Source organism: Neolamprologus multifasciatus, chromosome 9, assembly GCF_963576455.1.
Source record: "Neolamprologus multifasciatus chromosome 9, fNeoMul1.2, whole genome shotgun sequence".
NCBI classification, from domain to species: domain Eukaryota; kingdom Metazoa; phylum Chordata; class Actinopteri; order Cichliformes; family Cichlidae; genus Neolamprologus; species Neolamprologus multifasciatus.
In genome coordinates this window covers 29,782,809-29,799,829 of record NC_140447.1, presented here as the reverse complement: position 1 = coordinate 29,799,829, position 17,021 = coordinate 29,782,809, and the positions used below count along the sequence as shown (strand labels likewise).

Sequence of the window (17,021 nt, the reverse complement as noted above, 5' to 3'; positions counted from 1 at the left end):
TTATAAAATATATTCTATTTCTATTATTTAATGGACGATTTAATCAATATGGAAATTACAAGCATATCAGCTGAAGGTAAAGCTGAACTTTTCCACTTGCTGTCACACAGTCATGGAGGAATGCTATAAATACATAATCAGTCATAGATCCTGAATAATGACATTAAAAAATTGCTCCAAGCTCCTGTTTCTCTCCTGCTCCTCCAGGTTTTCCGCTGTCTGCCATCCAGCGACGTCCGTAACATAATGGAGTTGGAGGGCTACCTGGCCAAGGCCGGCCTGGACAAGGAGGACCCGGCTCGGGCTCAGGAGGAGCTGAAGAAGATCCGTGGCTTCCTCGTTCAGTTTCCTCTTCAGTTCCTGTCTGAACAAAACCTGCTTCCACCCATCGGCTCCAAGGAGGCCATGGTGCCCATGGAGGTCTGGACCTGAGGCAGAGGGAGCACGTCTGTGTTCGTTGAGTGGAAGGTGGATAGAAAACACTCTGACGCCATTCTGGAGGTCTGACGGGGCTCTGACCAGAAACAGATGAGGTCATGCTGGAGCTTTTTAAATGTTATGATCTGTTTCACACCATAGATTATAGCTCATGATTGCATGTTAACAAGACAGCACCTCCCTGAGTCGAGACTCTCAGGAGACATTTACTCTTAAACTGTAATCTGATCATGGCTACACGAGGAGTTCTCAGTGGTGAGTATTTGGATTCAGACTCTCCACAAACACACAGACTCATGTCAAAAATGCTGACATGTTCACAGAGAGCAGAGACTGGAAAAATGAAGTAATCATAGATAAAATCATACATGAAGTTTAAATGATAAATAAATGTATTGACAATGTGATTTACATAGATTATTTGGCAGCCTCAACAGGCGTGCCACAGGAAAACAGGTGTGGTCAAAACCGTTTAAAATGGTTGTGTCACACAAGGAAATCACAGAAATCAGAGATTATTTAGAAACACCTACTAATTACTGATGAGCTTTAAGCTGCAGCTTTAGAGGAATGTCTGCCCTTAAGGCAGAAATATTTCTGAATATTCATGTCAATAAAGCAGGAACTAAAATGCGGTCAGTTCCCCAAATTTTGTGCAGGCAGGCTTTTGTGTGTTTGTTCAAACCCACATTTGTTTGAGTTACACTAATCTGAAAAAGCTCTAATAAGCTCCAGTTTCTAAACGAATATACGAGACCACACCTGAACATACAACAAGCAGCCACAACATTAAACCTTCTGACAGGTGAAGTGAATCACATCTTGTGAAAAAACAGTGCTTTGCTGAGAAGCTTTGAGTCCTGGCATCCCATCAAAAGATAGTTGCAGACTAAATGCATACACCCTTTTATGTTACCAACACTCCCTGACAGCAGCGGTCTCGTCCCAGCATAATGAAACCTGACGCAAAACCTGACGCAAAACCTTCCCGGGAACACGATCTCCACCTAGAGGCCAAAACTTCTAAACTCCACTAAAATCTGTTCGACCATCAGCAGGATGAGCCAGAGCAGGCAGAGCAATCAATGCAGCCCACATTATTAAAGGACAGTCATTAGGGTCGGGCATGGACCTCAAGTCATGGGCAGTTTTTGCTTTGTGGGGGAGACCACTGCTGTTGCAACGGGTGGTAGCATGTAGATGTGCATGAGCCTGGTCTGCAGAAATCGTGATAAATACCAGGGCCCTGGGGCAGAATCTTTAATTGCATCAAAATTGTAAATGTTATTCATTTAAACTGCCAGGACTTCTGTTCTCACAGCCTGGGGTGACCACATTATGACTGTCCCCATTTTGTGACATCATACAGAGCCAATAGTGGAAACATTTTTATAAACGGAGGGTTTGGAGCAGTGTGAATTTTGGGCTCAGCCATGTTTAACATGACTATCCACCATCTGATTTATGACAGAAGCAGACAGACCAGTCCACCTAAATGTTGTGGCTCATTGGTGTGTGTTACTTTCTGTTTAGTAGCTCCAAAAACCAGAATCGACTCTTTGTTACAGACATGCAACAGTTTTGTTTAAGGTGTAAACGTCACCTCCAGCATGGCGTCAGCTGTGATGTAACATCTATGAACCTAACCTTACAATGTTCAAAGACTGAGAGACTCCACAGCTTCCCAGAGCTCATATGTGCACATACAGAAGCAACAGACATGGGCGTACAAACCAGCAACAGAGGGAGCGATGGACTCTACAGTGCCTGAAAATCTAGGCCTCGTGTTTACAGGAAAAAATGAAATTCCCCTGTCACCGTGAAGCTATTACTTACCTTTTTTGTTTGTTTTTTAAGCACAGCTTGAGCCTCTGTTCTCTAACAACACTATGCAACGTCCAGCTCTGACTCTTCTGCTTTCAAAAGACACTAAATCGTTAAATCCAGCAGAGCAGAGGCGGGGATGAAGAGCCGGATCGAGCTGTCGGGCGTCTCTGCACGTTTTCCTTTTAAACTTGTCTCATGTGGCTGCTTTTAATATTTATGTCAAACAGGAAATCAAACGTGCCAAAGATGACGGACTGTACGCTGATGTTAACACACATTCCTCATACTGTGGATTCTGCATGACTTAAGCCTCAAGTGACCTATGTTTATACCAGCTGTAATGATATAGCTCTATGTTGCTGGTTTCTAATTTCCTAATAATAATTTTCTGGAAACCACTACTGTAACTTGGTGATTGGGGGATTTAAATAATAATAAATATTAATTTAATACTTGTGTGTAATTGGGAACATTTTTCTAGATGTAATAAATTATTTTCATTGGTTGACTTTTAGAAAGACTCCAGTTACTGAGATCGATTCAAACAACGTGTCACTATTTCCAGGAAACTATTAGGAAATTATAGACTTGTACAAAGCTATTTTATTTTGGAGAAGCATGCATGAAGAGTTTATTACATTGCTGCATTTCCTTTTGTGTCAGAAAGCAGAAATTTCCCACAATGGCTAACTTTGCATTAACAGGTAATACTGGTTTGTTACTGGTATAATGGATGTTTTATGTCCACCAGGGGGCGGTAGAACAACATGTTACCACTTTAGTAAGTTTTTGTGATGACTGTGTCTGCAAACTGTTGCCAGTTTAGACAAGCAGCAGGAATAAAGACATGTGACTGTCCATTACTGAGTTCACCTGCTGAATATCCATCAAATCTAATTCGGAAAGTTATGATGCCAAAGTCTGTCACTGTTCCAGATGGTGATTCCCAATGTTTGGTTGACTGAACGATTGAACAGTGGTACTTGGATAGATCTCCCCTTGGTGAACTTGTGTGTGCAGCATTGCTACCATGAGACACTGCAGTCACATGTTTTTGCTACCATGAAGTCAATCAAAGCTCTCTTATCTTAGATCAGGACATCTAGCCTGTGATACTTGTGATGCTATTTGCATTCTGCCTTTTAGTCATTTTAACTTATCCGGTGTTAACAGTCATGGGGGATCTAAAAGAGTAGCTTCTGTCACATTTTCACAGTCCCGAATCAACTATTCACCCCAAAAGTCAAACTTTCAGTCTTTCAGCTGCATATTTGGTCTCCAGCTACTCTAAGAATTGCATCTTACAGTTCAGCTGCTGCATGTAACACTATACTGATCGGCTTCTTGGATAGTCTGTGTAGAGCTGAGGAGAATAAGACAAACAAAAGCCTTCAATGCTTGTGGCGTTCCTTTGAAATTGGATTAAGTGTTGGTCCTATTTGGAACAGAACTGCACTTTGGTGTAAAGTGCGACAAAGTCGGACCACAAGACTTTCATGATTTCATATTGACTTTGTGGACTTTGACTGATTTATGTCAAAATTTGGGTAAATATCACCGTGACCATGTCAATGTCAAAATGGACAATTTCAGTTTTAACCTTTTCTTGCTCAAATCAACCCTAACTTCTGGTGATTAAAAGAGGACTTTTGTGGATGCAAACATGGCTTCACCTTGTGGAAAATGTGTCTTTAAGTGCATTATCAAGAAGATATTACACCAGCTTTGTCTTTGTACTTTGTTTCTGCTCCCCTCAAGTTGCCAAAAGATATTATTGCAGGTTTGGAATATTTACAGTTAAATACCTTCTGATTAACCAGATTGAAGCCTCATGCATCAGAATCTTCTGGTCTTCTAACACATCTGGAACGCAGCATCACTATTAGTGTCTTCCTCGTCGGTCTGTTCCTCTGCATGATGCTGTTTTGTGCTGTAAATTTGAAACATGTAAGGATCTCTACTGACTGCAGCTGACAGCATGACAGCAGCTCGTTGCCATTAAACCGTCACGGACAAACGTGTGAAGTTTATAAGCTGAACAGTTTTCTTTAAAGCCATTGTTGAAGCTAATCGGTGTGTCTGTCTGTAAGATAGACCTGATACTTTAATGTTGTTGGAAATTGGACCTTAAGTGTGCTCTTTCTGTTTAGTCTTCCTCTTTACCTCCCTGTGTTTCTACCTCCTGGTCCAGCGCTTTCTCAGCTCCTCACCTTTTCAGCTTTTGTGATATCAGATTAAATCTAAATCAGAAGCTTAAAATATAAAAGGCTGAGCTCAAATAAATCAACTTAAACACAGAAATATGGCTGAAATCTGACTGTTTGCTCGTGTTCTTTGAATCTCAGCTTTTCTCTCGTCTGCCTTTGTTTTTGCTGTATCTCTATAAAAATGCACTATTTGCACAGTTTGTTTCTTTGTGGCAGCCCCTTAAAGTGATCTGCAGTACCACATCATGTGTTGCTTTTTGAAATGATGGATTAAATAAATGAGGTGTTAACAAGTCATTGAAAAGCATCTGATTGTGTTGTTCAGTGATTCCTTAGTATAAGTCGCTCAGTAGCATCTTCTTTAGAGTTTTCTGTCAATCTACACAGAGGCACAATCACTGTGCTGGATCTATATGGGCTGTTCAGCACCTACAATGTTAAATATTAAAATGTTTTCATTATCAAAGTCTAATTCTTTAGGATTTAAACCCTTATATGGAAATACATATTTTTTCATGATATCACAATTGTTCTTTTTTGTTGAATGAAATTAAAAATTTCTTTTTATTCATAAAAGATTAACTTTTTTTCCCTGTAATTAAAATGGAAAGTTTAAAGTTTGTGAAATAGGAACGTCCAGCTAAGAAGGCCACTGTAGAAAAATACATTTAAAATAAATTTTAAAAACACCTTTTATTTCTTAATAACATGGTATACATTTTTAAATTCTCATCATCTATTTCTCAAAATTATAAAATGCATAAATGTCTTTAAAACTGACAAAAACGCTAAATTCATAACATGAAATGCTGAAATTAATTTGAGTAGTTTTATGGCTTCATTTATTGGTAAATGTTTGGAAACTTGTTTAAATATTAATCATTTCATTCTGTTTCCTTGCCTTTCTTTTGTCACATGATGGAAGTGTTACTTAAAAAAAACATCCTTTCTTTCAAACCAGGGGTCTCAAACTCCTGGTTTGAAACTCCAGCTAGAAGCCGGTTAGCTTAGCATTGCACAAAATTTGAAAGCAACAGGAAAACACGTGAACTAACCAAACAATGAAGAAAGTTCAGTTCAGTACAGGTTTATTTATACAGCGCTAAATCACAACAGGACTTTCTACTGAAAGGTAATTTATCCTAAAGAAAATCACCCCTACTTGTGGCTCGTGTATGTGAAGGAATACAATGCAATTTGGCCCTTGAAGCTGCTTTTTTTGTTAGGGAGATTTGTTTGTTGTTCTTCTTTAAAAAGAAAAAATGATTTAATATGAAGGCAAAATACAAGTTTGTTTATTTGGTAGTTTAAAGAAAGGCGTCAGTTAAGAGTGAGGAAAAATATTTGCATTTACATTTGCAGTTTAAAATGAAAGAAACAAAACAAAAAACAAAACAAAAAAAAAACACTACATTTTTGGATTTCTGGATGTTTTCTTATTTGTTTGTACTACTTTAGCACTAAAGTGGCCAGAAGGGACCCACAGCTCATTTAAGATTGAGTCCCTGTTACAAACCAATGCTTTAGTTTCTTTTTACTCAAATCTACTGTGACACACACCAGTTTAAATGTTTTTATTTACATGACTGCTTTTTAAAAATCTCCCGTCAAATGGAACAAAACTGTGATGCGCAATACAAACATCAGTTGAACTGGATCCACAACAAGAACAAACAAACTCTATGAAAGAAAAACAGCATATCAGTGAAATAAGTAGAGTGGAAACGTTCAGATGGCAACAATTTAAATTCCACAAGAAGCCCATAAACACTGTCACTCCTCTGTGACGCTGGGCTGATCATGTCAAAAAACTCAGATGTGGATTACTCCAGATGTGAAAGTGAGCACTGACAAATTCTCCCTGTTTGATAAAACTTACAGCAATCACCTGAAGTATTAAAGAAATCTTCTTATGGAATTTGTTGACATGAAATGAAAAACACATAACAAACAAACATCCAACACTGCCTTATAAGGAAAGATGATGGGAATCAATCTGTTGGTAGGAAACCGTGACCCGGGTATCAAAGACTATCCACCATAAAGAGACACCTGCAGTACTTCACAGGTTTTTACATATTTTATGGAAATAAACCACACAGAGGCTTTAAATAACTACAGGTCATCTGCATGTTGGTCCAGTTCTATCTTTGCATTCACAGTGTTAAATAAACCTTTAAGGCCCAATTCTTGGATGTGTTTCAAATCCACGTTTGACACTTGAGAATACAGATATAGAAAAATACAATCTCTTATTTTTGTTGGCATTTACGTCTTTTTCTAGTTACTTTTTACAGCAACTGTAACGGCAGTCTAGCTTTTCATGCCCCGCTGAGTTTGGCAGGAGATTTCCAAGAATTGATCGAGCTTCTCAAGGATTTCATTCCTCATCTTAGGCATAACCTGTGAAATATATTTCAATTATGCATATATGATTAAAAAGACAACATGGTTTAATGTGATCAGGAGGAAGTAAACTTACGTGTCTTTTCAAAGGTTCAGGGTGGAATCTATAAATTGGGTGAGAAAACCTCTACTGTTTGTCCTCACACACAGAAGTCTGTAAAAAGAAGAAGTCATGCATTTATAAACAGTGCACTGAAACTGTTACACAACGCAGTTTGTCAATATGACGTTTCAGCTAGAAGCCGGTTAGCTTAGCATTGCACAAAATTTGAAAACAACAGGGAAACACGTGAACTAACCAAACAATGAAGAAAGTTCAGTTCCGTACAGGTTTATTTATACAGCGCTAAATCACAGCAGGACTTTCTACTGAAAGGTAATTTATCCTAAAGAAAATCACAACAAGCACTTGGCGACAGCAGGGAAGGAACCAGGATCCATTGGAACCAGGCTCAGGGAGGAACAGCCATCAGCACTGAGTTGTTGTATTAGTTAAGAGTGGTTGAGATTTGTTTTTATATCTCTTTCTTTGTATTATGTTTTAGGCTCTGAATCTTGTCCTCAAGTCCTTTTTGGGTCACGTCCTAGTTTACTTTGACTTTGTGCCTGTTTGATCCTAGTGTTTGCTGGAGTTTGGTTGTTGTTTTGCTTCATGAACTTTGTACACTTGGAGTTACCTCTAATTTTAGACCAGCTAGCATTTTTTCAATAAAGGTATCAGAAAGCAAGACAAAGACAGGGAATTAAGGCATCTTTAATCATGCTTACTTCACAATTTCATTCTCCAATTTAGATCCGATCAGCTCCTGGTTGCAGTTGTGTTTCATCAGCAGAAACTTGGCTGTGGGAAACTTCGGTGCGTCCATCTGTAGCTCATCACTGAAAGACAGATTCACTCAGTCACTTTGGCTGAAAGAGAAAAATGTAGCCTGGCTGCAGTAAAAGTACAGAAGATCAATAAAGTCAGAGTCATTCGAGGGTTGAGGATTTAGCAGCTGCCCTCGGAGTGTGCTGAACTGAAACAAGTTTGTGTTTTATTACTTAGAAGTTATAAGCTATATTTAACAGTTTGCACCATGTTACTTCTTTGGGACATTTTCTACATACAGTTGGCATCAATCTATAGTCAGTTGCAGATAGTTTCAAATAGAAAGTCAAGGACATCATGCACGGGCACTGTGACCACCAGCTCTTAATCATCCTTTAGATTTAGTGCATTTATTCTCACGACTGGTTGGTATTAAGTGATTTTACACGTGTACGGATCCACGTTCGGAACAGCCAGCTTCTCGTGTCACTGTAACAGCTGAATGTTAAATGTTGTCTCACTCTGTATGTTTGTGGTGATAACTGAAGCACCGGCTGATGGGACGCTTTGTGAATGTGGACCAGCTGGTCGCTCCAGTCTCTGCTATGTGCTTCTCTGTGATGTTTCCATCCTCGTATCCTTCACGGGGCGCCATTTTGACTGGTTCAAAGCACCTGAATGAGATCAGGAAGTTAAACAACTGAGCAAAACTACTGTTCACTGTTAGAGGAAGCAGGCAGATGGTTTATTCTGTAAGAATGTGGAACCACTTCATTACATTCATAACATCTTATGAGCTCCACGAATAATTATAGTTACAGCATAGCATCTAAGTATTTCTGAGATAAAGCTGCGTGTGATTTATGACATCCATCCATCCAAAACTGTCACAGGGCTAACGCATAGAAAGAGACAACCATCGTCCATATAGTTATTCATTTTAAAAAACATTTTGTTGGTTTATTAATAATATTTTTATATTAATGCCCTTTCATTATTATTTAGAATCACCAATTAACCTAACCCCACTAAATGCATGTTTTTGGACACATGGGGAGAACATGCCATCTCCACACAGGAGGACCCAGCCAGTGGAGTCACACTCAGGACATTCCTGCAGTGAGACAACAGTGCTAACCACCACAGCACCGTGCTGCCCTCCAAAACAACAACTGTATTTTTTATGTCTGTGTATTTTTTATCTTCTTTTTTTTGCTTCTATTTTTTGCATTTAACATATTAAATGTAAAAAGTAGAAAAAAACAGAGGAGTAACTGAGTAAACGCAGCTAAGTACTTCACACTGATAGCGTCACACTCACTGACTGAATGATTCAGAGCAGGGGTGTTAAATATGACTGCCAGAACTGCTCTATGAGAGACTACAAGCTGCTAACAAACTAAAAAAACTTTAAAAAAAAGTCAACACACAAAATGTCAGTTTCATTTTACACAGATGAATGAAGAACAGAGTTCTTTGGTCATGCATCAGGTAGAAACAAGTAGAAACTGTTTCATTTTCATTGACAGCACAATTAAGTTCCCACACCTGCTTTCACCCTGGACAACGTTTTCTTCAGACACAAAATTTAAACATGAGCCTATACAAAAGCAATTTTATATTTATTTGATATTTTTATATTTATATTTTTATATTTTCATCAGTTGCAAATTGTTATTTCTTAGAAGCTCCATTTTTCTCCATTACACTTATAATTAAAGCTGCAAGAGGCGTTATGAGGGCCCTCGCACCCCGGCGCATCGAGCCACACCCAACACCGACACCCATCACGTCTGATCTGATGTCACATTGATGGAATTCATGCGTAGAACCACGAGCTAAAATTTCCCATGCCTGCGACGTCTGGGAGATACTGGGCATAGTGTTTTTGAGTGACAGCAGATTACTGCTCTTTGGCAAGTGATTGAAACTCCACATGCCGCCATGACCACCCCGTTTCCCTAAACGTAAAAAGCTTCTCAATTTAACATCACAAAGGTCTTTAGATTCCCTGCACCGGAGATCACGTCATTTTGATGAAATCCCTTGGAGGAGTTCGTCAAAGTATGAGGCCTGAAAAGAGGGGAAAATGTCACGAAAATGACACTTTAATTTTAAAATGGCTGACTTCCTGTTGGATTTGGGATATTGCTCCAAGAGACTTTTTTGTACATCTTGATATCTTACCTAAGCTTACCAGGTTTCAGACTCATAGATGAAACACAGAGCAGGGGCTGATGTTTTGAAATATTGTAGGGGGCGCTGTGGAGCCATTTTCCAATATTCCATGAAAATGTTCACATAACAAGAAAGACTTCATCACATTGGAGGTATGGACCAAATTTCAAGAGCTTTTAAACTTTCCAGGCCCCTCAAAAGCCACTTCATCTTTCAAGGTGAACCACGTTGCCACCAGGGTGCGCCGTTCAGTTTAAAGTCACAATTTTCGCACTGAAGCATCATGAGGGACTGATGTTAATATTCACCGCTTTTGAGGTGGACCTGATGAACCTGTAAAAATCAGTATATCAATGTGAAAGACATGACATTTCCTGTTCCCACTAGGTGGCGCTCTACGTATTCCTGACAATGGGCACATCAATGTGTTCAGGGCGGGTCTGACATCATGCCTGTAAAGTCTGGTACTGATCAGACTGGATTTCATTGAGTTATACTAATTTGTTTCTTCATGGCGAGACATCAAAGTTCGCCATGCTTTCGGGGTCACACCCTTTCACGAAAACTCACAGTTTTCACTGTAACCCAAGACCAACTCCTTAAGGCTTTCCTGGAGAAATTTGAGGCTGCAGATATCACCCATCACAATACTGTACCCCAAAGAGGAAAAGATGGCATTTCCTGTTCCCACTAGGTGGCGCTGTTCTTGATGTCAAATATGGCAGTTGAAATATGTTCAGGGGTGGAGCCTTATCATATGTGTGGTCTTTGGTCCAGATCGGACAATGTATGACAGAGTGAGAGGCAATAAGATTTTCATGGCGAATCATCGAAATTCGCTGTGGCGCCACGATCAGGCCATATCCCGAAAACTCAAAAGTTCTGCAATTTAACATGGCCCAGGTGTGTAGTTGACACTGACCAAATATGAAGCTTATACGATCAAATCCCAAGGAGGAGTTTGCAAAACTACGAGACGTGGAAATGGGAAAAATGGAGCCAAAATGTCACCTTCAATCCAACATGGTGGACTTCCTGTTGGGTTTGCGTCAGTGGTCCCACTGACTTTTTTGTCCGTCACAGCATGATACACGTGTGTGCCAAAATACATTCATGTAGCTCAATCGATGTGTTCGTAGGGCTGCATTTAACAACGCATAGGTGGCGCTCCAGAGCCATTTTCCAATGCTCATATGTAAAACCATTAAAATACAAAATATTTCACCAGACCTGACATTTGTGCAAAATTCGCGCTCTCACTGCTCGGGCCCTAAAAAACTAAAAGATGACATTAAAAAGGTGCCAGTCCAGGTCTGGTTAGGACAGGTGTTAATCCAGTTGGCCACGCCCCTAACTCCACTTTCCAGACAGAGAAGTAAAAAAAAAGAACAAAATAAAACAAATAATACTCTTAAGGCGAAGGCTGTCATGGAAACTCAAGCCTAAACTCTCACAAAAATCCCATCCATCCCATTCGTGCTTCTTCCAGGTAACATCATTATTTTCCACCTCAGGTTATGTAAAGAATGTCGAGCTCGTGTCTGAAAGGTGCAGAACAATTAAGCGCAGCTTGCCTTTCTTTCCTCTGTTCTCATTTGAATTCCTCATGTTTGTCCAGCTTTAGAAATCAATAATGATTTTCCTATAGCCACAAAAATTTCTACTTTTTTCCCAGCATTTATATTTTCCAATCACATTGCTGGAGAAAGTTGTCATCACCATCTTTTGCACAGGTAATACGAACGCCTGGTTGTAGGTTTTTGTCTTTCACCGATACAAAATTCTCTTAGAAGCAACTTTATTCCTAAGTTTTTCCCCTGTTGGCTGCAAGCGGTTGAAAACATTGTTCTTGTTTTAAAACTTTCAGGCAATATCCTTAGAATACCAGTACAAGTCTTGTTTCATAAGCCCAAAATATTTCCACTTGATCTGAAGTCTGAGATCACGGAAAAGCAAGTTGGACGGCTATCTTTCATATATTATTGTTCTTCTTCTCCTCCTTATTCTATGTTGTCAGCTGAATTCAATAAAAAAAGTAAAACCCCAAAACAACATGTTGCTGTTTCACCATCTCAGTTGTTCAGATTTAGCAAGAAAATTTCATTATCTTTGTGTCAGTGAAACAACAACTTGGTTTTGATGCATCTTTTTCATTATTTCACAAAATATAAACCAAACAAACAACTAATCAGTCAGTAAGGAGAATAACTAACAGATTAACTTCAACTCAGATGCAGCTCTAGTTTGGAGAGTTGTCGTACAAATTTTGAGTGGATGTGTACCTGTGTAGGTTTTACTTTTAAAGAAATAAGAGAAGCGTGGAAGTGCACCACGGGTCATGAAAAGCTCGTTGAACTGCTGTAATTTAGTGTTCCCACTGAGCAGCAGACAAAAAGATTACAAAAGGAGCTGCACAGCAAAATTAAGGCAGGTCAGAAAAACCATCTATGGAAAAGTGGTTCAGGGGCTTGAGCTGCTCCTCTTGTAACCAGAAGGTTGCTGGTTCGATCCCCAGCTGTGTTTGTCTTGCTGCCCACTGGTGTTGGCCATCGCCCTAGGGCATCTGTGGCTACAACTCTAACTTACCTCCACCAGTTTGTGAATGAATAGTGCAACTGTAAAGTGCTTTTAGGGTCTTGAAAAGTGCTATATAAATGCAATCCATTATTATTATTAAAAGAAACCTTGGAAAAGTAAAATTTGCTTCATTGTACTCTGGACTCTGAAAGTGGGATCAGGCTATAAAGAGCCAGAGATAAAGAGATTTGATCTTTTTTAAGCAAAGAGGGCAGGTGCTGATCCACAATGCCCAACACAAATAACGGCAAAACAAACAAAACAAAACTGTGGTTCACAAACTTCACCCATTTGTTGCACCACAGAAACTGATGCACATTAGTGCGTAAGATGTAAAAGTCACAGATTTAGCTGGAAAACATGAGATTTGCAGAAATAATTACTTTCTTTCTTCCTCACACCATCCAGCTCACCCTCTGCTCCGACACAAAAACGGCACATACAACGTGAGACACAACCGATCGCACAGCATCGTCACACACAGAACAAGGTTTTTCAGCTTCCTCCCTGCCACTGTACGACTGATGGCAAAACAAAAACACTGAACACTTAAAATAACACAACACTACCTCACTTCAAATGTACATTGGGATTAAGTCACTGACTGATGTTGCAGTATACTCACTGAAACAGATTTGTGTAAATGTGCAATGTTATGCGTGCAGTACTAAGAAGTGCATTACCACCCTCTCTGCACAGTGTTTTTGTATATAGTAAACACTATGATTGATCCATTAGTTGCTTTGTTTTTATCTTGTAAAAATGTAACTTGACCCGGAGAGCTCTGCGCAAATGGCAAATAAAAATCTTGAATCTCTGATCCTGTAATTTAACTATAGAACATTTTGATACTCCAAAGTCTGTTTCAGTAGGTTTGTACTTTGCCAGTTTCGAATTGTGTAACATAAACCATCTCATACATACTTATGAGCTCAGGCTTTTGGGCCTTTCTGGCATTTGAAGTGTGGCTGATGATTGAGTTTTAGTGAATCTGACAATAAAACTAATAATAACAGTTTCATTCTTCTTTCAAAAATGGTTCCTGATAGAGAAGAGAATCACAGGAAGCAAACTTTACACAAACACACTGTGATACCGCTCTGACTGCAGCATTGTCAGCACTTACCCTCAGTTGTAGTTTGGATTTCAGCTTCTCCTCCGACATCCCAAAGCCAAATCAGAAATGTCCTCAGTTTTCTGCTCTTTTCAACTTTGTTCTGCTTCAGAAAAACTGGTTCTTTGACACTTGAGATTTTTGATCATTTGCCAAGTTGACTTTGCCACTCCTACAGAACACCTGCACGAAGAGCAATTTCAATCTGGAAAATAGCCAAGTCGCCTCATTTGATAAACCTCAACCTCAAACGTCGCTGAAAACAGGTATGCTGGGTTAGGTAACAAAGTTGTTTGCATCTAATCATTCAGACTCATGATAGTGGTGGAAAATATGTTACAAATTTTGTTATTTGATATTTAAGCAGTGGAAAATTCATTGTGCACACCAAAATGAAGCACAGTTATGATGCAAACAACTCTATAATATAGTAAATTATTATAATACATGGTAAGGTTATGGCATGGTACTGAGGGTGACCCAGTTTTTGCGCTTATTTAGAAGTTACAAACTACAGAAATTACTTACATTTACACTGTAATTTAATGCGTTTTTATAAGATGCTGTCAAATTTTTTTTAGCTTCTTTGCCTCTGAAACACTTTTTAATGAGACGACCTTACAAAGATTTTAAAATGCAATTGAAGGCACAATTTTCAGGATTTGAACCTCAAAACAAAACTGGTATGAACAACAAAGTATCAATTTATGCTGTTAAGTAATGGAAAATTATAAAGAAATTATGTTCCTACATGCACATGTATACATGCATGTATGGAGTATACAAGCATTCAAATGTATGCATACTGCCTACTCCAATCAGAGAGATTATAAAATTATGATGAATGGTTATACTAATATAATATAAACAAAGAGAAACAAAACAAATTTAACAGTACAATCCAACATTATTGCAAACAACACAGGAAATTAATGTTGAAGAAAATCATTAATTTGGTTATTTGGCAAGTAAGTCAGTGAAACAAGCATTGTAATTCTAAATGCACATATAATTTGAGTCCTGCTAGTTTTTACTATCTTGCTCTGTAGTAGTTTATAATCATTATTTTCCCTTTTTTGTTTAGTTAAGCTTCTGTCACTCTCTGTGTTAAGTTCTTTGTATTTACTTCATTCATAATCTGGATTTTCTTTATTCAGTTACTTCACATGTTTTATTTTGGAAGGTTATGTTCTTTGTTTCCTCATCTCATTAGTTAGATTCAGCTGTTGTTGGGACGATGAGCTCTGTGTGCATTGTTTTACCTCGTCGTGTCACAGCTTTTAACACAGTGGTTCCCAAACTTCAATACAATAGTAAACTGCAATAAATTACAGGTTGCAATAAACTACGTCTTTGAACTCACAGAAAGAAAAAACATCTTTATGGTGTCATTATTTTTGTGTAGTTGGGTTTTGTTCCTGTGTAAGAATATTCAACATTGCTATCAATACATTTTTCAAAAAATGCCTCTCTGTGCAAAATGGGTTTAAAAACATAAACAACTCCCAGAGAAGAAAAATCAAACAACATTGTTGTGCAAAAATAACAAATTTAATCCTCACATTTTTGAGTAACTGGTTTGAGCCTGCCTGTTGCTCCAGATCTTCTCAAACCTGGGTTTCAGTTTTGAGACTGCCACTCTGATTTAATTTTCAATGTCCAGCTTTGATCGATATTTCGTCTTGATTGAAGCCACAGCAGAAAAGCAGAGTAAGTAGGATGTGGCAGAAGGAAGGAAGTTTTACCCAGCAGTGGTAATCTTTCTCGACTCCAATCCAAAATGCAGCCAGAGTCTTTGAATTAAACTGCAGCCTCTTTGATGAATCAGAGATGAGATCAATCAACTGTTCCTCCTACGATGCGCTGATGTCAGCAGGGGTTGAAGGGGCCACGGACCCAGTCGTATTCTCTGGGATTGTTTCTGAAGGCTGGACGTGTTGTTTCATGCATGAGATTACTTTGTTCTGCAGTTTCGTGTCTTACTTGAATAATTTTAAATTCACAATTGAGTCAACATTTTCACCTTTCACTCACTGCTGCCACATCTCAAGTTTTCTGACAAATGATGTGACTTTACCTGCTACATGTGGAAGGTGAATGTTTGTGCCCTGCGTATGCAAATTCAGTTTATTGAGTTTCAGAAACATTTTATTGAGTTTATCCCTACAAAACTAGAGCTAATGGTTCTTTTAGAGAAACAGTCACTAAACTGGGAAACATTGCCTCATGAATTTAATGATAAAGTGGAAAAATATGCCTCGCACCGAATGGTTCCTCATAAATGAACAACTTGATGTAACTAACTTTTTGAAACTTTTTTTAAGCAGGTGAACAACCAATGTTATGAGGTCCGTTCTTTGATCATTAATATGCAAATTGTCACGGCCATTGTTCAGCAACCACTGATCAAAGACCACTGATCAATGGCCATGAGTCCCATTCGCAGAGAGTTGGGGAATGGCTGTAATCACAACATTGTATAATGGCGAAACATTTACCCTTCCTCCTTCTCCTCCCCTCTGCTATTGGACTCATGAACAATAACCATATGACTGTTCCCACCACTAACACATGACCCTACACTGTGTTCACTGCATCACTCCATGTTTGCACTGATCACCACCTGCACTCATGTATATATCTATCTACTTAGCACTTTTAATTTTAATTTTTATTATTTATTTAAGCATTATCTGACAGTATGTTTTGCACTAAGTACCTGCTCAACATCTGGCAATAAAACCCTTTCTGATTCTGATTCTTCTGTGTTATGCCATCTGCTTGGCCAGAGGTTTTTGGTTTTCCTGATGTATAAATCCTGGCAATCCTGGCTGGAGACCCATTGAAAAACAGGTGAGTTAGTTTCCATTCAGAGAGAGACAGAAAAAAGCAGGTGCTGGGCCTGGATGACAGGGGGATCATAGACCAGACCACAGCTGAAGACCACACTTGGGTGCAACTTCTGTCAGCAAAGAACAGGAAACTGTTCACATGAGATCAACAAAAGTGGAAAACAGAAGATTGAAAAATGTTGCCTGGTCTGATGGAATTTGTCTTAAACATAACAAAGGCATGGATCCATCCTGCCTTGTATCAGGAAATCTGAGCAAATGAAACCACGACTTTAAAAAATACTTGTGGCTCGCACATTAACGTGAAGAAATACTTACAAAAATTATTTTCCTCTGAACCAATAAAGTACGATTGGCGCAGCCTTTCAATGCCTCTCTCTGTCTCTCGTTCGCCAAGTTGACCCAGACAGTAAAGCTAGTGCCATGTGTCTACCAAAAAGAGAGTACCAGTTTGTTTATTAGGAAGTTCAATGAAAGGCTTCAGTTAAGAGTGAGAAAAAAAATTGTGTTCACGTTTGCAGTTTAGTCTTATTATACAATATTTTAAACAAAACACTACATTTTAGGAAATATTTGTTGGTGTTTTCTTGTTTGTTTGGTCTTTTTTCTGTACT

The 17,021-nt window shown here is 38.7% G+C and overlaps 1 protein-coding gene and 1 long non-coding RNA gene across 6 annotated transcripts in view; one reads left to right on the top strand and one right to left on the bottom strand.

Moving 5' to 3' along the window:
* The window catches only part of LOC146511806 (phospholipase D1-like), a 49,571-nt gene extending 48,856 nt beyond the window's left edge, over positions 1–715 (top strand). For all 5 annotated transcript variants that reach the window (XM_085171866.1, XM_085171865.1, XM_085171868.1 and 2 more), the window contains one exon: positions 208–715. In XM_085171866.1, the coding sequence (XP_085027992.1) occupies positions 208–432 (225 nt within the window). In that variant the 3' untranslated portion in view covers positions 433–715. The remainder of the gene's footprint in view (positions 1–207) is intronic.
* Positions 716–5,632: 4,917 nt separating this feature from the next.
* Positions 5,633–13,754, bottom strand: LOC146511805 (uncharacterized). The gene is made up of 5 exons (XR_014875977.1): positions 13,568–13,754; positions 8,208–8,360; positions 7,647–7,757; positions 6,955–7,032; positions 5,633–6,875 (listed from the first exon to the last, which is right to left on the bottom strand). It is a non-coding gene; the product is annotated as an uncharacterized LOC146511805 (long non-coding RNA).
* Between the last annotated feature and the right edge of the window lie 3,267 nt (positions 13,755–17,021).